This window comes from Paramormyrops kingsleyae, chromosome 8 (assembly GCF_048594095.1).
Source record: "Paramormyrops kingsleyae isolate MSU_618 chromosome 8, PKINGS_0.4, whole genome shotgun sequence".
Classification (NCBI taxonomy): domain Eukaryota; kingdom Metazoa; phylum Chordata; class Actinopteri; order Osteoglossiformes; family Mormyridae; genus Paramormyrops; species Paramormyrops kingsleyae.
Genome location: NC_132804.1, coordinates 5,480,861 through 5,504,460, shown reverse-complemented (window position 1 = coordinate 5,504,460; position 23,600 = coordinate 5,480,861). Strand labels below are relative to the sequence as shown.

At 45.9% G+C, this 23,600-nt stretch overlaps 1 protein-coding gene across 2 annotated transcripts in view; it reads right to left on the bottom strand.

The window, feature by feature from the left end:
- Positions 1 to 22,801, bottom strand: part of LOC111853260 (neuron navigator 1-like) — a 126,720-nt gene extending 103,919 nt beyond the window's left edge. The window contains exons 1-4 of one of the 2 annotated variants that reach the window (XM_072715036.1): positions 22,652 to 22,801; positions 11,072 to 11,253; positions 2,308 to 3,038; positions 1,419 to 1,504 (exon numbers count right to left, since the gene is read on the bottom strand). In XM_072715036.1, coding sequence (XP_072571137.1) covers positions 1,419 to 1,504; positions 2,308 to 3,023 — 802 coding nt within the window. In that variant the 5' untranslated portion in view covers positions 3,024 to 3,038; positions 11,072 to 11,253; positions 22,652 to 22,801. The remainder of the gene's footprint in view (positions 1 to 1,418; positions 1,505 to 2,307; positions 3,039 to 11,071; positions 11,254 to 22,651) is intronic. The other variant, XM_072715037.1, reaches the window with a different exon arrangement.
- Positions 22,802 to 23,600: the final 799 nt, after the last annotated feature.

The window sequence follows — 23,600 nt, the reverse complement described above, 5'->3', positions numbered from 1 at the left end:
CCGAATTATTTGAAATTCATCACTGCTGCCATTAATCAGTGTCCCACTATCCCGTCATGTTGTGTCAAAAGGCATGAGAATTATTAAGCTCTAAATTACAGATCAAGCGGGGTGTCTTTATTTTCAATGCTTGCGAACTTGGCGTCAGACTTTCATTTAAGAAGTTATTCATTAGCGCAGACGTGGCGTGAAGCCATAGCAAAAAACCTTGCATTAGTTTAATAACCACTGTTAGATATCTGTTTAAATAACACGGTAATGATTACAGTTACACACATTTAACAGGCTGATGGGTGGCCAAGATGCGTCTTTTTGGCTCGTGTGCTTGATTATTCGTGACTGAAATATTTGAATATTTAAAAATGTATTAAAAGGATTGAAAAATACATTTTATTCAGCCTACAGTGTATGATTTTACTTCATTATTTATCTTAGTCTATATTAATAATAACCCCATTTTCCCTGTGAAGCGTATCCTGGTCCATATGCTACTGCCCTTTGTTTTGATTGTTCCGAGGCCATTGGCCTCGTTTTGATTTAAGTACAAAGTGTGTTTTAAACCTAGATATGCTGAACACGTTTTTCTCATCCAGCTTCTCTTTAAAGAGAAAAAAAAACATCTCAAAAGGCAAAGCAGTGACACTGCATTAAGAAGCAATTAGAAAAAGTGAAGGTAACAGGAAAACAGAATTAAGCATACTTGCTGTCCTGGAAGTTACAGAATATGCATGGATGTGGATGGATGGAAATGTTGTAAGTCAGTGTGTTTTTTTTCTTGAGGACATAGGTGTAATACTGTCCATGACAAGATTATTTTTTATGTTCATATATTTACATATACAATATTTTAGAGGTTTTTTGACCAACGAAATGCCACCTTATTTAGTATATAAAATGTATTCTTAAAGCTTTAAGCAGATAGGTAGATATGGATGCTCTGGGGCACAGACAAACCCTACTCCTCAGGCTTTGTTATGTATTATAAAAAGAGTCGTGTTTTTTTTTTTTTTGTTTTGAGCTAGAGCAAGGGAAAGGTAGAGCAGGAAAAGATAAAAAGACTGATTTATATCATTATTAATCTGTAGCTAATTGCAGAGTGGGAGTGCATCCAAAAACTGGAAGTGGATTAATAGGAAGGTAAGTCACTGAGGACCAGCGAGTCCAGAGGTTCAGAGCAGCGGGAGACCTGTGCTACCATTCCGCATGTCTTTCTCAACAAAACTGAAACAACAAACCAGTTTTAGAATCAAGCGCGAGGTGGGGGGGGGGCATGAGCATCTACCCCTTTTGCTCAAACAACTACTGATCTGAGGTTCTGAGTGCTCCTCATGCGGACCCCCTCTTTTGGCTATATTTATGTCTGAGCACCTGCCCCTCACAGGTGTTTGCAATGGTAAACGGAAGGGAGAATGACCCACCCAGGTCCTCACAGTAAACTTCCATGAAGTCCGATGAGTTTCCAACGAGCTCCATTGGTGCAAAGTCATCCTTCTTTACCTGCAGTCTAAAAGAAAAGAAAAAAGATCAAACCAAATGTGTCACAGCTAGAGAGAAGGGCTGACTTTAAAAAACAGCTATTTATCGATCCAAAAAGCAACTGCCTCCTATTTGACATCTGGCAACTACATGACATGATTAAACCTTAAATCCTAACCTCCCCAAAGAAGGATTCTCCATTAACTGACATGTCTAATGTGTCATTCTGATAATTGAGTCAGCAAAACTCACTCTGTGCTTTGCTGATTTTTGAACTGGTTTTCTTTAAATTCTGCACATCGCCCACTGTAAATCTATCGGCTGATTCATCTGTGGAAATGCATTTCTTGGAGTAAAATCTGCAATTATCTGCACCCTCAGCTGGCAAAAAGCAAAGCAGTTTTTTCCCTCTTGATCTGAAACATTGCCATCGCCTCTAAACAGGCCGTCCTGCCAGATTCGGGTGCTGGTATACATGCCGTGAAAAGGGCGATTTGAACACACCACAGACGAAAAACACAATAATGGAACAGAAATATACAGGGAGAACAGAAGGATGATCATAAAGGCAGTGGCTTTTGAAAAAACACAGAATGAGACTCTTTTGAGAACCCTGCACTGGAATTTAAAGAATGGATTCACAGATTATTATGACTTAATATTAAATGCATATCAATGAGTTAAATACATAAATATTTGTTTCAGGTTAACTGGTACTATTTGAAGAACAATGCATGATGTAATACGATTTACTTAGTACACAATACGATTCAATTAATACAATAATGGTCACATGCTAATAATTCACGAGAGCCAGGTAACGGCACAGACCTGTACACGAACGGTGCCACTGCCGCCATATTGACATTCGATGGCTGCCTCCACCCTGCTAATTTGTTACCCTGTCCTTCTTCGAGAGGACATGATCGTGGCGTGGGGTAGATGGCAGACTCCTCATCCAGGGTGCCCACCTCCCGATTGGTGAAGCCGCCAAAGTCGTTGTTCTGAAAGCGCTTGTTCCGATTGTGTGTGTAATCGGCAGCGGGCGGCCAGAGATGCAGGCCACCGCTTCTCATCCCGGAGGGTCCCTCTTCGGAGACGATCCTCTGCTGATAGCGGTTATCCATCCTCTCTTGCCAGGAGCGGCCTGGCTGGCAGTGATTATTGGCGGCTATCTTCAGGTCTCGTGGAGCCGTGTAGGAGAGGAAGCCAGGGGCCACGTCCAGCGTGTCCTTGGACCTGAGCGTCTCCTTCCTGGGGACCCTGGGACTGCTGTGGGCCGAGCGGGACCCAACGACAGCCTTGCTGGAAGCACTGGAGTGGTGCTGAAGCTGGCGCTGGTTCTTCTGCATGGAGCTTCTCAGCAGGTCTTTGGAAAAGTTGGAGGAGGCTCTGGTGCTTAGCAAGGCCTGGGCACCAGGGTGGGGAATGCTGCCACCCAGGGGTCTGGCGTCCGGCTGAGAGGAGGGGGCCATACTTCTGGGCAGGGCGATCCCGGAACATGGCTGTGTCCGCAGGGCCGCGTTGACGTGGAGCCCACCGCTCATGGTGGAAGAGATCAACTGCGCAACACACAATGTCGAAAGTCAACATTTAATCACACAGCCACAGGTAAAATGCATAATTTATAAAAACTTGTTCAGCATTAAAGATCGTTGTGGACATTTCCCACCCCTGAATGCAAATGGCCAAATCCGCTGGTCCGAAGAACTGGATTGGAAAGGCAAGCATAAATCGGCTCTCTCTGAATTGGCAGAAGCTACAGCGGTGGAGAGAGCGCCAAGCTGGGCTCCATGCCGGTTTGGCAGAGAGACTCCTCAGCCAGCAGAGTAGCCAAGTCCAGGCAAAATGGATTAATTCTCTTTGTCTCCAACCTGGCGGTGTCATTGTCCTGGAGCTGCCTGGCCACACCTAGAGCTGCCACACCTAGAGTTGCCACACCCAGAGCTGCCACACCTAGAGCTACCACACCCAGAGCTGCCACACCTAGAGCTGCCACACCTAGAGCTGCCACATCCAGAGCTGCCACACCTTTAGCTATGTCACAGAATAGCTGCTCTACTTCTTTCGTGGCTAAAGGGTGAAGCTGAGGGCAAAGGGGGACCTGAGGGTGGGTGTCTTTAATGGTGTCTACTGATAAAAAGCATGTTTTCAGCCTCCCTCAGTCTCCCAGCCTGAAATACGCATCACAAATGGGGAAGGATGATCTCTATCCGGGACTGCAGCTAATGTATGCTTGATTGCCAGTGAATTCAGTCTTACTTTGCAGAACTCCGAAATGTACTCCCACAATAATAACCTGGAATTTAAAACAAAGTATGTGATTATAAAATTTGATATTTACGATTTGAATTTAGATATTAACAAATTACCAGTATCAGGAAAAGAAACACTGCAAAAAACATCATTGGAAAGTCATGATTTGTTATAAACTAGGACTTTTCTGAGACCCTGTGGATGAAATGGGACTCCTCAAATGTGAGAATAAAATGCAAAACATCTGTGTAGTGAAATCCCTTTTATGTAGGACAATCAAGATAGGGGCGAGATCTCTGTCCTGATTTTTCGTTTTCTACGTGTTTAATGAATGTTGCAAAATCCTTAAAATCCAAAGTAGCTGCAGATGGCAAATTGCATTCAACTAAAAACAAAACATAGTATTGATCGATATTGTAGGAAAAGGCCCAGCTTGTCTGGATAGAAGCTGCAGGTTTATGCCTCTCCCATTCAGCTGGTGAGGACCTTCTCCAAACATACAGTGTCATTTCTGGTGGGTCCCAAACAACCACCAAAATAACAGAGACAGTGCCAGAGAGTCATGAACCCCATTTTCCTGGGGCCCCATCAGTAGATTTCACTGATTTTGTGGAGGGGGGGGGGGGGCTTCCCACTGTAGACTGATTACTTGATGGATGGATTGGTTGCGGTTATGGTTAAAGTTGAATATCACACTTTTAAGATGTCAAAAACAGACTCTGGAGATCATCTCATGAAACCCCCAACCTGTGCTTCAGGAACCTCTGATGGAAGAGCACTGTAACATCACCTGGGAGGGCCGTTTGAAGCTTCAGCGCGGTTTTGATGACTAGACAGACTCATACATATTAAATCACTAAACAAAGATGTGCAGTGACATGGATTAATACAGTACATTAATATGCTGAAGCATGAATGATTTGATTGGGCTACAGGACATCAGCCCTGAAAACACGCCCGTCAGTGGCAGGAGAGAATACATGGAAAGTGTATTTGCCTTGTCAGCTATCCTTAGATGGGTAGGTACCTGTGTATATGTCAATTATACTGATCGAGAGAACCTGGAGCTTTTATGTATGGTTTTTAATTGTCTGGACACATCATGCAGGTCAGACTTAAAGCTACAGTAACACTGGATGACCTATAGCCACTGGGTCATTCACATTCAGTTCAAGTATTTTGTTTTCTTGTGCCTTTAACTGAGGGAGACTAAGTATCATTTTTAAAACTCACACACACACTGCCACCAGGGATGAGGGACGGCTGAGCCTCACTGTCCCTTTATTTGTGGTTGCCCTACTTTTAACGTAAATACTTTTCACTCACACAAGTGAAACATAATGAACGATCTCTCCAGAGATGGGATGCGGGGATCCAACGGACGGCCGACCTTGTTTTCCCACCATTTCCGATGCCATGGATTGCGCTCTGTAGACACGGCCAAGCGGGTGAATCACGAGAGCCCTCTTGTAACAAATGGCGCTGTCTGGCGGCACAACAGCCCGCCGCAGAATGAGACCCTGGCACGCCGCGATGGCCGGCGGGGTTTGTTTACTGCATCCATGGCAACCGGATAGGGCTGAATAAAACTGAAACGGCATGCTTTCAGGAAAGGGATATAAATTCTGGAGGCTCTGGTCTGGGCGTGCCACCAGCTCAAAATGTCTTAATGGACGCCAAGAGATTCTCTACCTTCGGTCTGTCCCACGTCTGACTCTCCCTCATGTCTCGTGACCAGACGAGGGAGGGAGGGGACACCGAGGGGCTTGATTTTACAGAATAATGTCACTTTCCACCGATGTGACCTTCATCAGTACTGACACACACCGCTCTCCCTGTCGGAAGGAAGTACACAGCCGCACAGGACAGGAATTCAGCTCCGTCCCAAGAAACACCCAGAAAACACAGCCGCGATTCTCTTCTGAGCCAGGAGTGTTTGAATGCTACCTTTGTGTGGATGGAGATTTAGTCTTTTTGGTCAGCACTAATATCACAGCAGAAACTGAACAAGACACGGAAAGAAATACAGAGTGATGGTTTGAAGATTTAGTTAGAAACCACAAACCAGTTTTAACCTGAGAATATTGTTGTTTGAATTAACGTCTCCTGTACAAAGACACCACATGCTCTCAAAAAATATTACAGGTGTTTCCTGAAAATGTGAACATGTCTGTGATGTCCAAGAGTACGAAGAGGGACCTGCTGCCCCGATATTTTTATGTTCTCCTAACAAAGTAGGCCAGCAGATGTTCACCTTAACGGCTGCCTCTGCTAGCTTGAATGTAACAATAATTATAATGACCGATGCAAGTCCCTCCATCCATCTTCCAATCGCTTGTTGTGTTTAGAGTCCTAAGGGACCTGGAACTGATCCCTGGCAGCACGGAGCACATGGTACAGGGCAGGGGACACCCTGGACAGGAAGCCCGTCCATCACAGGGCAGGGGACACCCTGGACAGGAAGCCCGTCCATCACAGGGCACAGGGCAGGGGACACCCTGGACAGGAAGCCCGTCCATCACAGGGCAGGGGACACCCTGGACAGGAAGCCCGTCCATCACAGGGCACAGGGCAGGGGACACCCTGGACAGGAAGCCTGTCCATCACATGGTACAGGGCAGGGGACACCCTGGACAGGAAGCCCGTCCATCACAGGGCAGGGGACACCCTGGACAGGAAGCCCGTCCATCACAGGGCACAGGGCAGGGGACACCCTGGACAGGAAGCCTGTCCATCACAGGGCACAGGGCAGGGGACACCCTGGACAGGAAGCCCGTCCATCACGGGGCACAGGGCAGGGGACACCCTGGACAGGAAGCCCGTCCATCACGGGGCACAGGGCAGGGGACACCCTGGACAGGAAGCCCGTCCATCACGGGGCACAGGGCAGGGGACACCCTGGACAGGAAACCCGTCCATCACAGGGCAGGGGACACCCTGGACAGGAAGCCCGTCCATCACAGGGCACAGGGCAGGGGACACCCTGGACAGGAAGCCCGTCCATCACAGGGCACAGGACAGGGGACACCCTGGACAGGAAGCCCGTCCATCACAGGGCAGGGGACACCCTGGACAGGAAGCCCGTCCATCACAGGGCACAGGGCAGGGGACACCCTGGACAGGAAGCCTGTCCATCACATGGTACAGGGCAGGGGACACCCTGGACAGGAAGCCCGTCCATCACAGGGCAGGGGACACCCTGGACAGGAAGCCTGTCCATCACAGGGCACAGGGCAGGGGACACCCTGGACAGGAAGCCTGTCCATCACAGGGCACAGGGCAGGGGACACCCTGGACAGGAAGCCCGTCCATCACGGGGCACAGGGCAGGGGACACCCTGGACAGGAAGCCCGTCCATCACGGGGCACAGGGCAGGGGACACCCTGGACAGGAAGCCCGTCCATCACAGGGCACAGGACAGGGGACACCCTGGACAGGAAGCCCGTCCATCACATGGTACAGGGCAGGGGACACCCTGGACAGGAAGCCCGTCCATCACAGGGCACAGGGCAGGGGACACCCTGGACAGGAAGCCTGTCCATCACATGGTACAGGGCAGGGGACACCCTGGACAGGAAGCCCGTCCATCACAGGGCAGGGGACACCCTGGACAGGAAGCCTGTCCATCACAGGGCACAGGGCAGGGGACACCCTGGACAGGAAGCCCGTCCATCACAGGGCACAGGGCAGGGGACACCCTGGACAGGAAGCCCGTCCATCACGGGGCACAGGGCAGGGGACACCCTGGACAGGAAGCCCGTCCATCACGGGGCACAGGGCAGGGGACACCCTGGACAGGAAGCCCGTCCATCACAGGGCACAGGGCAGGGGACACCCTGGACAGGAAGCCCGTCCATCACAGGGCACAGGACAGGGGACACCCTGGACAGGAAGTCCGTCCATCACATGGTACAGGGCAGGGGACACCCTGGACAGGAAGCCCGTCCATCACAGGGCACAGGGCAGGGGACACCCTGGACAGGAAGCCCGTCCATCACAGGACAGGGGACACCCTGGACAGGAAGCCTGTCCATCACGGGGCACAGGGCAGGGGACACCCTGGACAGGAAGCCCGTCCATCACAGGACAGGGGACACCCTGGACAGGAAGCCCGTCCATCACATGGTACAGGGCAGGGGACACCCTGGACAGGAAGCCCATCCATCACATGGTACAGGGCAGGGGACACCCTGGACAGGAAGCCCATCCATGACATGGTACAGGGCAGGGGACACCCTGGACAGGAAGCCCATCCATCACAGGGCACAGGGCAGGGGACACCCTGGACAGGAAGCCAATGGCAGAGCACAAAGACATGGACTCGCAGTTATGTATACACACACAGAGTACTGGCGAGTAACAGTACTACCCACTAAACCACCATGACCTTCACTTCTAAAAATTGCATCCAGGAAAAACATATGAATTACATTCATTTAGCAGACACTTTTACTGAAAACATAGGGTCAGATCCTGGAGTAATTGGGGATTAAGGATTTTTGCTGTCCTAGTGCTGGGATTTGAACTGGTGACCATCTGATCACAGAGAAACGCACTGAGCCACATGCACCCATATTCATTTTAACTGCGCCTTGTGCACCACTGCTGTGTTTCTGCCTCCATTTTGCACGAGCACTTTGCATGCCTTCCCCGTGTCGTGGGGGTCTCCCCCCGCAGGGCAAAGACGTGCAGCTGGACTGGCTGCTGTCTCAATAGCATGTCATGTACAGTAGTATGCAAAAGTTTGGGCACCCCTCGATAAATAACATATTTTGGTCATTTTTTTATGGAAAATATGTAAATACAGTGTCTGTAGGAAATGGAAAAAAATGCACAATATTTTCACGAAACATTGATGCATAGTTACTTTTTATGTCATAAATTGAACAAAGATAAAAAATAAAAACATTATTATGGCACTGTGCAAAAGTTTGGGCACCCTAAGAGTTCCAAAGTCTCAGATTCTTTTTATAAGGTTTCAGACCTTAATCAGCTCATTAGATCTGCTGCATGGCAACAGCTGTCATTAGTAAATGTCAGCTGGTGCCAATTTCAAAGCTTTACAAATACACTGACTCTTCAAACCTTGGGCACACACTTGTGGACACTCAACAACCATGGGTTCCTCTAAGCAGCTGTGTAAGACTCTGAAAATGAAAGTTATTGATGCCCACAATGGAGGAGAAGGCTACAAGAAGATAGCAAAGCATTGTCAGCTTGCAGTTTCCACAGTGAGAAGTGTAATTAAGAGATGGCAGTTCAGGGGAACTGTGGAGGTCAAGACCGCAAGATCTGGAAGACCAAGACAACTCTTGGAGAGAACTGCTCACATGCTGGTCAGAAAGACAAATCAAAACCTCCATTTGACTGCAAAAAAACTGCAGGAACATTTAGCAGACTCAGGAGTGGTGGTGCACCGTTCCACAAGACCTTCATGAAAAAGTTAGCAGAAGAAAACCTTATCTGCGTCCCCATCATAAAATCCAATGTCAGAAGTATGCAACAGAACATCTACAGAAGCCTGATGCGTTTTGGAAACAAGTGCTGTGGACTGATTAAGTTAAAATAGAACTCTTTGGCCACAATCAGCAACGGCATGTTTGGAGAAAAAAAGGAGCAGCATTTCATGAAAAGAACACCTTGCCAACTAGTAAGCATGGGGGTGGATCTATCATGCTTTGGGGTTGTGTTGCAGCCAGTGGCACAGGAAACATTGCACGGGTGGAGGGAAGAATGGATTCCACTAAATACCAGCAAATTCTGGAAGCAAACATCACACCATCTGTAAAAAAGCTGAAGCTGAAAAGAGGATGGCTTCTACAACAGGACAACAATCCTAAACATACCTCGAAATCCACCATGGACTACCTCAAGAGACGCAAGCTGAAGGCTTTGGAATGGCCATCACAGTCCCCTGATTTAAACATCATTGAAAATTTGTGGGTAGATCTTTAAAGAGCTGTGCATGCAAGACGACCAAAGAATATTACAGAACTAGAAGCCTTTTGCAAGGAAGAATGGGAGAAAATCCCAAATACAAGAATTGAAAGACTTTTAGCTGCTTATAAAAAGCGTTTGCAAGCTGTATCTGCCAGAGGAGGTGTTACTAAGTACTGATTATGTAGGGTGCCCAAATTTTTGCACGGTGCCACAATAATGTTTTTATTTTTTATCTTTGTTCAATTTATGACATAAAAAGTAACTATGCATAATAACATAATAATGTTTGGTGTAAATATTGTGCATTTTTTCCATTTCCTACAGAGACTATGTTTACATCTTTTCCATTAAAAAATGACCAAAATATGTTATTTATCGAGGGGTGCCCAAAGTTTTGCATACTACTGTATAACTGTAACTGTGCATGTGCTCTACGATGGACTGGAATATCGCCCCCAACCTCAGGGAAAGGCACCAGCCCCCCGCAACCCTGACTGGAATAACTGGAAGCTGGGGTATCGGAAATAGGGGGGAGACATTCCCCAATATTGGCAGACCCCCCCCCCCAGTTAAAATCACATCTCATTCTCTGTGAAGCTCCAGTGTGACCCCCACCCTCTACAGCTTTCCCCGCACCCTAAGTAATGTCACAGGAACACATACCTATTTAGGGCTGAACAGTAGTGCAAATAAAGCACAATGAGATATTTCCGCGATCGCTGTTCATAACGGCGCTTTTTGCCATGTGACGCGTTTCTGTCATGATACAGATGAAACAGACGAAGTAAGTTTTTTATCTTTCATTATGAGTCTGTGTGTTACTGAGACCAATTTTCTGCACATGTGGAGCAGGAGGATGAAACCTACTGAAGATTGTGGGCCTACATCAGACAAGCACATTGTATCATTTGGATCAGTGAGTATCAGTGTTTAAACCCTAAACAGTGTTAGCCTTATTTTAAATAATGATTCTAAAATTATTTAAAAGTCTTTTATACATCGCATCCTTTCATAATATGACTATTGCATGTGTGCTCCCATGTGACATTGCAATATAAACTGTACCCAACTGCCGCGGCCAGGGCAAACCCCCCCCCCAGTCTGACAGTATACCTCTCATGTGACAAATAAAACCACTGAATCCTTGAATTACTTTTATCAAATATGCAAAACATATAAAATGCACCCTGAAAAAAATGCAGTGAATTATTGCTGAAAAATGTGTCAACCATACAATGCTGGATAAATCAATGGCAGATTTTTAAAAAATGCACCACAAGGCATACAGACCAGCAGGCAAGTAAATTTTCCACAGAATCAGGCTGCTTTTGGAAACGTGATTCCTCCCTTTACGCTACGCACTAAGCAGGGTCTCAAACTCAGTCAGCACTGAACTTGCCTTTATGGTGAATAAGGAGCCACACAGCCGGGGTGATGACGCAGTCGATGGGGCACGGACGGCCTCTCTCTCTGCACGGCCCCGCGCACCGAGACCGTGGCCTGTCCTTCAACGCGGGGCAAACGCCAGAACGCAGCAGGGAGAGAGAGGAGTGCCAGGATCAGCTGGAGGAGCGGTCACTCCTACAAGAGAGAGGAGCAGAGAGAGGAGGAGTGTGAGAGAGAGAAAGGGAAACAGAGAGAGAGAGAGAGGGAAGGAGAGAGAAGGGGTTGGACTCAATATTGATTGCCAGCGTTACTAACATCATTCATATTTTACATGCATGTTGCGTTTTAAATGCCTTTTCCTTGGAAATAAAGACAATTTTGATTTAATTCAGTAGAGAAAGAAAACAAACAGAAAGATAAAGCATAGTGGTTAAGGACGCAACCTCAGTGAAGTCCAAGGAGGGTCCCTGCTGTTGGACCCTAAAGGGAAGCACTAACGTGAATAAATTCAGGAAAAATACCTGCATATGTCACTTTAGATGAAAAGAGTGAAGCAGGAGCTGCAGCTCGGCAAGCAGACATTAAGTGACAGACCTACAGATAAAACAAACGGGCACTTTTTAAAGAGACGAGACTGAAAGCGGAGCCGTTCTCGTCGGTGACCAGCGCAAACCACGCATCTGAACGAAGCCCACTGTGTCTACGTGTGTCTTGGCGACAGTGACTCGTGACGGCAGTGGGTGGAGACACTGCGGGGCTTCTTCCAGTTTGGATTCTGAGCCTGGCAGCGTTAGGCGATAGCCAGAGCCATGAAGAAGGTTTTCATCCCTGACCCAACCAATGGAACGCGAGGCGTGTCGCTCAGAATTCCAGATGCTGGAATACACAGGCAGACCCATAAAGACGCACACAAAAGCCAGCATCTCCTGGGAAACGACTAGAAGAAGCTCCAGGCTTATACTGGAGGAGTAGATATGGAAAATGGACAGATAGACAATTATGTGGCCCGGTAGTGGACTGGTATTCCGTCCAGGGTGGAAGCGGTTAGCAGATGGATGAATAGATGGATGGATGATTAGGTGTCCATAACCCTCCTAAATTTCTTCTTATCCAAAAATAACTTGAAATGTTCTCACCACTGTTCCTCAATAGATTTAGTCTCTGCAGTAAAACCACAAAGGGATCAGCTGATGAAGTGTTATGTTCAGTCATACGAAGTTCAGAGGTTGTGTCATACAGGCAGGGATGCTGGTTTAGCATTCAAAAGTAGAATGATTTTCCCGAGTGGTAAATGACCCTCGTCCCCGATACCAATCATCACTCCCTGAGCTCTCAGAGCTTTTCTCCGCTTCGCTCACTGGATCGGACATCGATTACTACAGCAGTGACGCCCCGACAGGGGGTGACCGATGAGGCAGACAGCGCCCAGAGCCCTGAGTGCCCCTCAAAGCCTCACGCTGGAGACAGTTCTTTGGAGGGAGAAATGCAAACGTGGCGGCAGCAGATCAAAGTGAAGGATAACGTCAGAGTGCCCACTGCCCCTCCCCCGCGTGCCAAGCCCTGCTTTCTCGCGGTTGCTTTGATGCGGTTGCTTTGTGGCTGCTGTCCTCACAGCGTGAGCTGTAAGAGCAGGCCTCTTCCCTCGCCGTTTGAGGTATTTGAGCAGGCAGCTTGCTTCACAGCATGATCGAGAAAAGCAGGCCACCCCCGTGCAATACGAGCTGCAATAGCATGCCACTCCCCTTACACTATGAGCTATAACAGCAGGCCACTCCCCTTCATTATGAGCTATAACAGCAGGCCACTCCCCTTCATTATGAGTTATAACAGCAGGCCACTCCCCTTCATTATGAGCTATAACAGCAGGCCACTCCCCTTCATTATGAGCTATAACAGCAGGCCACTCCCCTTCATAATGAGCTATAACAGCAGGCCAGTCCCCTTCATTATGAGCTATAACAGCAGGCCACTCCCCTTCATTATGAGCTATAACAGCAGGCCACTCCCCTTCATTATGAGCTATAACAGCAGGCCAGTCCCCTTCATTATGAGCTATAACAGCAGGCCACTCCCCTTCATTATGAGCTATAACAGCAGCAAGCCACATCCTAGCGCTCCCTATGACCAATAACAGTGGGCCACTCCCCTTGCTAGCCTGGCCAGCTCTTAAGAGAAAGGAGGTGGCTTGCTGTGACTGCTTGAAATGCAAGGGGAGAGACCTGCTATTATAGCACCTATTGCCAGGGGAGAGACTTGTTGTTATAGCTCATAATGAAGGGGAGTGGCCTGCTGTTATAGGTCATAGTGTAAGGCGAGTGGCCTGGGGTTAAGTATGTCTTAAGAGGCAGACCAGGCATTTACTTTGGTGAGGTGCAGTAATCCAATTATAACTACAACAGCCATTGCGGAGTTTCTGTTACTGCTTCTGAACCGCACAGTTACTTAATTAACAGTTTCTGTTTCATCAAAACTGATTCATTTGTCCTCCCATCTATACCCATTGCTACAATACTAAGGTATCTCTGTAAACAAAAATTGCTGGCAAACGGGTAACCAGAGGTTTGTCTTTGTTGTGATGAACTGGCATCCCATCCACGGTGTCCCCTGTCCTAATCCCTGTGCTTTCTGGGTAATCTCCTGCCTCCATGTGCTTCTGTACGGGGTAAACAGTTCTGGAAGACGGATGAATGGATTGTTTTGTTTTACATGCTCATCTACGCAAAGACCACTCATATGAGGAAAATGTCTGTCAGCGTATTTCTAACAGAACACAACGGGAAATACATCCCCCATGTTCTAATTAATCTCCCATTTTCTTAGAAGCTTAATTAATTAATTTCTTAGAACTAAAATTGTATCTGTAGCTTGTAGGCCAACAGAAGTATATATTTTAATTTCTGTGGGATTATAAATAATAATTAGTATTATGATTAATAGTGTGCTATAGCCCCTCTTCCTGCAAGCCCGACCGAAATAAGCAGTTAGAAGATGAAGAGATGGATGGATAATTAAGGTATTATTTCATATTTGGCCAAAATATTTGTAATGTTGATGCTGCCCCCACTAATCTTCCTGGCATTTATGCAGTATAGGGAGGGGGGGGGCTTGAGCCTCTCCAAGGAAAGATACAAGGGAAGCGGACGTCCTGCCAGGGACACCTGTCCATCAAAGGTCACGCAGATGCCCAAAATCATACCTGAGGAGGAATTTAGAGATTCCAGGTCACCAAGGAAATCAGACACTAACCACTGTAACCGGGTAGCCACGGTATCGCCAACCACAGCACATCAAACTCGCAAGCAGGATTTTGTCATTAACTCTTATTTTTTTTGTTCAGCTGCTAAATTAGCACTTATTTTCTGTGCCTACAGCACGGGTTAAAACGAGGATCCGGCCTGCGGCCGGACTCGGCTCCGTGGTAACGGGCTTGACGTAGGTGAGATAAACTGACTGGCCGCAAAGAGGATTAGCGTTTCCTGCTAATCGCTACCGGGTCTGACCCCGGCAGCCAGGCCCCAACACGGGTGGCATCATTGAAGCCAGGAGCACAGATAAGGTTCAGGCAACATAAAATGCTCAGTATAGCCCAGTGTGGTTGACATTAGCTTTCCTAATGGAAATTTTAATCAGTAATTGCTAACTCGCATTACTCAAAACTGGACACTAGCAAACTGCTTAATAAGAAAATCTTCACTAAACTCTCCTTTGTGGTAAATATAAAATGCCTCATTTAATATTCACACAGGAGTTTATGTGCCAGAGAGATTCCAAACTCTGCTTGAGTTTACAGTCATCTATGTGTGCGTTCATCCAATTTCCGCCGCCTCGCTTCAGGACACGGTAGCAATGAGCCTGGATGCTGTGCCAGGCACGAGGCAGGGGGCGCCTTGGATGGGATGCCAGCCTACCACCATCAACTTGAATTTGCAATGCTAAAAAAAGATACACACCTACATTTCTGGGCAGGAAATGGGCAACTATTGTGCTTCCTTTTATGAAATATGCATACGCAAGATCAACATAAACCTTCTTGACGTAAGAGCATACTGTACATTAAAAAGAGCTTGCTTAAGTGGCCACTTAAAATACTACCGTTTATAGCATTTTGGGCATGTTGCAACCTCAGAGAATGAAAAATCTCCACTATGGAAACTGGTGAGATTTAAAACAATGGCGTAACTGGATCACACAGGGACAAAATCCCCCCTAGTTCTTTACTAGCACAAAGGTTATGTTTCCTTGATACAAAACAGGGATTTGATTTGGACCTTGATGAAAAAAGTACATATCCTTTTAAAACCCACTACAATACGATAATGCTTCATAATCTGGCATGAAGTGGCTTTGTTTCTATGGCAACAACAGTTCTGGTTTGAGGCCTAAGTAGTCAATAATGACAGACTGCAAAGCATACAGTAAAAGGGTCTGTTAGCCATATTTACACTGCAAGCTTATTAGAACCCTAGAATGCGAATGAGTTCATTTTATGTGTAAACAGATCACTTCCTAAAAATCTTTTGTTCCTTTCTGTAAACTGTGCCGGCTGTTATTAAAAGTACATACCCTTTTGGATATTATTTCAAACCAATGTCTACTGTCATATTTTACACTGACACTAAATAAGACATGTCAAACATATTAAATGTTTTATAACATTGTTATTCCACATAATATAGTATTACGTATCATAATATAACACAATATGAAATACAGCAGCAAAACCATAAGGCTTTGTCCAAACTTGCCCTCCCTCATGACACTTTGTTACATTACCTAAATGAACTGATGTCCATGTGGTGTGGAAGCTCAGCGAGAATCACGGTCACCTCAGCCCCCCACGGTCACCTCAGCCCTCCTCAGTTGTGAACTCAATTCTATGCCCAACTGTGTCTGCAGTTTGCATGTGTTTGCGAGACTCACCTGCTCTGGTCATGTACTCTGCCTGTATTAATAAGCCGAAGTGATGCAGAGCAATATGTTCAGGGGTGTGGCTTCTTTTCTAGGGTTTGTAGGGACCGGATGGGCCCAGCAAGACAGGGAAAGCTAAGTGGGTTAGGAGTCAGGGTCGGTGCCGGATTCAGGACAGGTTCATACGGGCTGCCAAAGTCCAGATCACATGAGGGGTAGGTGGAGGAGACAGATTCTTATACTTATTGCTCTGCAGGCATCTTTAAGCAATAACATCCCTAAATCTGCACACAAAGTCACAGAATCCTCAGTTTAACTGACTTGAAATACACTGGTGAGAAATCACAGTTATAGCAGTACATACACTCATTAAAAACCAGAGACTTTTACAGTTTCCCAATGTATTACTTGTCATAAATGATCAACAGATGCATTTCCCTTGTTATATAATTCATCAGTATTCATATTACTTCACTATACACTTTTATTTGAAACCAAAGCAGCTTTAGTTAAAATACGATGGGGGGGTTTTTATTCACTTACTTATGTAACAGGAGAATAAAGTAAAAGACAAGTATGTTATCCTAAGAGACCACTGAAAAAATAATCAAAATTATGCAGAAAAATTAAAATGCCCGTGCAAATTGACTTTTCTGCACCTATGTAAAAGACACGAAAACTTACAAATAACTGAGGAGCAAATTTCAAGAACTCACACCATCCATTTTTCTGCTGTTTAACAGATGAGAACGTCAGTGACCTAAAGGTCAGGCTTCCTCATTGTATGTTACAGTGTTGGGAACCAAAACCCACTCAAGTCCTCATGCAATCCACAGAAGGACTTTCCTTAAATTCCAAAAAATCAGTAAGTAAACAGAATTTTACTCGAAAATGTATTCTGTGGATTGTGTTTTGGGTATTTGCTCTACTATTTTTCAAATGCACCTTTCAAAAATGATGTTAGTAGACTAAAGTGTATACCTCCCTCAGCATACAGTCAGTATTACCATCTGCGTGGGAAACCTGAGTTGGCACACAGTTTGGAAACAGGATGAAAGCAGCGACCGCACCAGGCAGCAGGGGATGGGAAGCAGCTGGCTTTGACTCTGGATGTGGGTTAAAGGGATGCAGAGTCAAGCCTAAATGCAGGTTATCCCAAAGCAACGAGTCAAAGAAAACAACTCTGTATTTTCTACCCATTCTTAGCCGAATCAAATCCTGTCAGATGTTCTTCTTGGTCTGTATGTTGAATGAATACATATATTATTCTGTTACAAAAAGCTGGACGAAATGGATTTTTTCAGCAGTATTCGCAAGTCCAGAAATGATTAATTCAATAACAAGCCATTGGTCATGGTGATTCACTGCATTTTTATTAGCTCAGTGGTCACCAACCAGTGAACTCCGGGTTGAAATACAATCGAATGCAGACTGCCTCATAGATCCCCCCCAACGCTCAGCAATTTTTTTCCCAGTCCGTGTTTTTTTTTCAGATGCAGTGGACCTTGGTTTTGTGTCGCTGATGGAATTTGGCATTTGGGGAAAATAGTTGGGTATCCCTGGAATAGAGACTCATGCTGTGATTTTGTCAACAGTCAGGAAAGGCGTGTAAAATAGACACATGCAGGGCTGCCGCTAGAGATTCTGGGCTGCATGAAAGCGTGTCATATTGGGCCCCCAGCTGAGACTAATTCAATGGTGCTCCAAATTTTTTAGGGCCCCTGAGTAACTTCCCCCCCCATACGGCACCTCTGGACAATTGCACGTTAAAAAGGTTGGACCTAATCGTAGGTGAAAACCAAATAAGAGGTAAGATACATAACCTACATTCATGGCACAATCCATGCCATAATCCATGCCATAATCCATGACATAATCCATGACATAATCCATGCCATAACGTCTATTGGGTATGATTCAGTCATGGTGGTCTCTCATATCCAAGGTTGGGGATTGAACTCCTACCCCTGCTGTGTGTGTGGAGCTTACAAACTCTCTCCATCTTACTTAGCTGCTCTGATTTCCCACCACAATAAAAAAAAACATGCGGGTAGGATAATTGGCATCTCAAAATATCAGCACACATACCACCTGCCGTTCACCCTTGGAGCTCCGCCTGACGTTAAGCAGGTTTTGGCCTTGCCTGTACTTGGATGGGAGACCAACTTAAAAAACCAGTGATGCTGCTGGGTGAGGTGTTAGTGTAGCCAGCAGGTTGGTGCATTTTGTGGACTGTGTGGATCGCAGTGCCCCAGTGCAGTGACCGGGACACTGTGCTTCAAAACTGGCACCGTCCTTCAGATGAGACGTAAAACCGAGTTCCTGACTCCCTGAGGTCATAAAAGATCCCTGGGCATCTGTGGAAAGTGTAAGGGGGGGGTGGTACCCCGAGGTCCTGGCTAACACTGTCCACTGTGGCCCTTTGAAATCCGGCCCCCTAATCATCCCCTATATCTAACTGGTGAACTATCTCCTGCCCCTTCACCACCTTAGCTACTGTGTGGTGTGCGTACTGGTGCAGGATGGCTGTGTTGCATCATCCAGGAGGGGGCTATACAGAGGGGGGGGTGGCTGAAGTGGCTCCTCATTGATTCTGTAAAGCACTTTGGGTGTCTCGAAAAGTGCTGTGTAAATATAACATTAATTCCTGTATATTATTATAATACCGATTATTATTTATCATCTTACAATGACGAAACTGAAAACATGTATTTCTGCTGCCCTACAGTGTCCAGGAGAGCTCATGGTCCTGGCTTTGTCTTCCAGAATAGCTCTGCATATTTATCACTGATGTCTGAAAATGCTGGCATGTTGATTAAACTTCAGTTTAATTCAGTTTAATTCAGTTGCCAAATATTTGCTTTTGCATGATGTGAACTGTGTTAGTAACTGTCTTAAATTTTAAATGTTAGATTCAGCTGCATCAAAGCCTTCCTAGATAACGACTAGGCCTTCACCCAGAACCACACATGTGTCTCTCACCTGACTTTTTGAGGGAACGCTTCTGTATTTCTCAGGTGCTGAAATTCCCCGAGGAGGGTGGGCCTGCTGAAGAACATACTGAGGGCAAACTGTCAATCTGTCAATCCACAGCTCAACCAGAGGATCAAATACCATCTTGTCTATGAGAACTTTTACGACCCGGTTGCAGGATTGTGGTTGAGACGGAAAACACTGCTGGTGTAATGAGATCCTCTCCTTTACGGTGGCGGCTTCCTTCCGCGACAGAAAATAGCTCCTGTTCCACCCTGGGACCACAATATAAATCTGGTGATTCATGGTACTTTCTTACTGCACATCACCCAGCCTTTCACTGCGAGACGTTTCTTCATCCTCATATGAAGTGAGACACAGGAGGTCAACTTTTAGCAAGACATGTAAAGCGCTTTGGGTGTCTTGAAAAGTGCTATTTAAATATAACATTAATTCCTGTATATTATTATAAAACTGATTATCATTTATCATCTTACAATGAAGAAATTCCATGCCAACATGGAAAGCAAAGGGCAACGGCTGAAGGATGGATGGATGGATAGATGGATCGTGGACATTTTAGGGAATATGAAAAGTATGTTTCTGGTTTAATGACCCAATTTATTTATTCACATAAGATCTTACATAAGCGTTATATAATTGAAGAACATCTCTGAGATTTCTTTTAAGCCCGGGGGGGGGCTCTGATTCAGTGGATGGTGTCTTTGCCTCCCATTCCCAGGATTATGGTTTTAAATCTGACCTCAGGTCTGTGTGTGTGCCTCCCATTCCCAGGATTATGGTTTTAAATCTGACCTCAGGTCTGTGTGTGTGCCTCCCATTCCCAGGATTATGGTTTTTAAATCTGACCTCAGGTCTGTGTGTGTGCCCATTTGCCTCTGCCCATGTGGGCCTCCGTCCTTCCACCGTCACACGCTACAGGTTGGACTCATGTGCAGACGATATCGTCATGGCGACATACTGGTGCCCCGTTATGGGTTCACCCAGCCTAATTCCACAAAAAAACCTCAAGGTACAAGAGTCAAGTCGTTGTATTCAAGTTGACCTTGAGATGTTAAATGCATTAGAGTCAAATACTTTAAATGTTCACAAAACAAAGCTATACCATGAAAATGTTGCCAGACATCAAAATGTTAATGTTAACACTGAAACTGAGTGTCATTAAAAAAAATAATAAATCATTACCCATAAGCATTTGCAACAGACAATTCACCAGTTGTGTCAGGTGTTGCACTGCAAGATAAACAGTGATGCTAAGCAAGGCTTTCCTGCCTCCCTTTTGGCCTTTGAACCCCCCCCCCCCCCCCCCCCCACATTAAGGACACTCTGCTAATTATGTCCCAGAACTCAAGGTGCGGACCTGTTTTACAGGTGTGGTCCCTTTCAGCCCACCTTAACTCCCAGCATCATCTTTCACTGAGTCTAATCCCGAATCTCACTTCCCGCTGCTTGCTATCTAGCCATTCCCTGGGCTGTGCTTGTAATCTCTCTGTGAGCTCTGTTTTCACTGTGGGGGGGTGACAATAAAGCATGCCTTCAGAAGGTTTAGCTTCTAAAAGGCCTCAGGCAGCGTGGCGGCATGTTTGAAGAGGAGAGACAGGATCCTCTGCTCCCACGTCGCAAAGCTTTATCTTTCTGCTGCATTCTGCCATCTGCTGTTGGGTCTGCATAAGTGCAAGTGGCAATCATTAAATGGACACTTCACTGAATCAGTGGTGACTCCGCACTGAGTAAACACTTCTCCTCTTTGTCACTGTGGCTATACAGCATTTTATCACATAGCTGTCCCATTTATCCAGAGAATGTTTTGCTCATTTTTTCAGCTGGATATTTTTGCTCATACAATTCACATTGAGTGTCCAGCTGAAGAACACTAAGCAGGAAGGCATCTGGGGACCTGAGGACCATTGACTTATGATCCCTGTCATGAAGTACTACATTGCTGGCTAGTCTGTAAGCAAAAGTATAAAGACATGCGGCGTCATGAAAAAACGACTTACAAATTTAGGAAAAGAGATCAATAAGTCTATTAGTGCAGCTTAAAATAAGCATGAATTTTTGCTTGAAATAACCTCACGAGTGAAATGTGTTCATCCGCTAGGTGACTCCCATTTTTGCCAGGATGCTTTTCTGCAGAACAGTGAAACTGCTGAGTCTTCACCTCCCAGGCTGTGGCCCCCGTCCCAACATTTGGCCCCCAACCCGCTTAATGCTGCCTCCCAGTGATCAGACTCATGCTTGCAGGGGTGGAGTTGGCCTCACTCTGCTGCATCCACACCCCCCGCCAGTCAGAAACCAGGCCCAGTGCATCGTGATGCTGATGCTAATCTGAGACCCATGTCACCTTGCCTTTCCTCTTCGAAATGTCTGTGTGACCATGCAAACCCAGCAGCATAACATTGACACTGATAGCTAAAAACCAAAACACATCGGCATTAAATGTATCCTGTTGTCTCTGCTCCCTGTATGTGTGAGACACAGGGGCTCGAAAACAGAATTATGTTTGTTCAAAGACTTGCAGCAGATGTTGCGCCCGAATTCAAGGCAGCCTTGCCCTTCGAAGGAGATTAAAAACCTACTGCGACTGCAGAGTCTCAGGTCAGATGCGTCCTCGTGAACATGTGCACCATTTTCTTTATGCACTACCTACTGCAATTAGCAACCAAAGTGAATATCACGGTTAACGGCAGCCTTTACCTATCGTAATGTAAGGCGGGCTTTTAATTGATGTTTTTGTGAAAGCGTGTGTAATTGGGTCTATCGTCATTAGCGACATATGGGTAGATGATGTATGCCGATGCGAGGTCGCTGGTGTGCAGCCGTTCTGAAATATTTGCCCCCCCCCCCCCGCACCCCCCTCTTCCATCTCAAGGTTGCTGATGCAGCTGAGAAAGCGATCTCATCTCTTCCCTTGACAATGTCTGTAGGTCAATGTGTTGCTTAACCCCATTATTGTATGTTCTTTCTCATTTTACTAAATAAATTATTATGTCATAGAGAGGTGTATATATAGGCATTTGTAATTAAGATTTAAAAACACACACTTTATAGAAAGACACCTTAATTACCAACTGTCCCCACTAAGCTCAAGTATGAGTCACTGAATAGCCTGACACATCTGCTGAAGACTAATGGTTATTTAAGTGATTAATGAACTGCATATTTTCATATGACCGTCATGCCATTCCACTGGATACGTAATAATGCAACGAGACAGATGACGCATCGCTAATGGAAACCGGCGCCCTCAAAGAACAATGGCATTATGCAGTTTTTCACGAGTGCATTAATTGTAAAGGTTTCGCAGTTAATCTAATGAAGCCCACACTGGCCAATTCTACCTCGTTTCTCTCTCTTACGGTCTGTAATTATGCGTCATTTAATTTCACAATTTGGGCCAACAACGACAATTCAATGTCTCTTTTGTGATTTTGATTTTGTGGTGCAGCTGATATCAAAATAAAATTTAAAAATACAATAAGAATATAATGAAGGACACACTTGCTTCTTCCACACTGACAAAGAATAAGTTTACTTTTATGACTTCAATTATTCAGTTATCTATTAATTGTGAAATCCAGAAATACAGGCCATCTCTTTCAAGTGTATGTTTCATTCCAGCTGTATGTGAAAACATTCGCATCCCTGCCAGCGCCGACCGATATAATCGCCAGAGAATTACGGTACTCACTGGATCGTGTACGAGTTGCGTGGGCCACCCAGTGCTCCGGCTGTTTAAGCTGGAAGTCTCGCACGCAGCGTTTCCAAGTCCTCTGGCGAACCAGCCATCCTGTGGAGCGACGAGACGCCGCTGGGAAACGGGAGCCACTCCGCCAGCTCAAGGTTATTAAAAGCTGATGAGATTTGAATGTCTTGCCCCAGTGGAGAAACTTATGAACAAGGTGATGGCAATAGATACGCCCCCCCCCCAGACCCCCACTGTAGCTAATTAGCGTCACTGGTGCAGGGTCGTAGCTGCCTGTTGTGCAGATCAACAGGAATGTCGCTTCTATCTGCATTCAGCATGCAGCTTAGATTGCCTCTCGGATAAATGGACTGGCTGGCTCTGTTCCCACCATGATGCAGCGTCTTCCTAGGCCATTAGCAGAGCATGCGTCTTGCTGTGGCTCTCATGCAGTCTGTGCTGGGGGGGGGGGGGGGACTGCTTTGAGGGGACGCCACAATGAGCGAAACTGCTACACAGACTGTGAACGGTCACTACTGTTCAAAACGAGCCAACGACTTGGAACGACATTCCATTCTTCAAAATATGAAGAGCTGGAAACACGTTCCTTAGACAGGCATGACAGTTAGACTTGAAGCAAAGGGAAAAATCGATAATCAAATAAAACCTCTGCTGAGATTTAATGAGGGATGATAAGGGACTTCATCCCTGACCCACAGCTATGTATGAATTTTGGATGCATTGTTTGGTAACACTTTACATTAACTGCACCTTCATAATGCCTTTATAATGCATTCATAGAACACTCATAAGTAGTATGTAAGTATACCTTGACATTCTCACATACCTTAACCACTTTAATATACATTAATAACAAACCATATATGATTATAGGATTACGCCTGTTATTATCATATAATGCTCATTATTAATGTATGTTAAAGCTGTTGTTGTA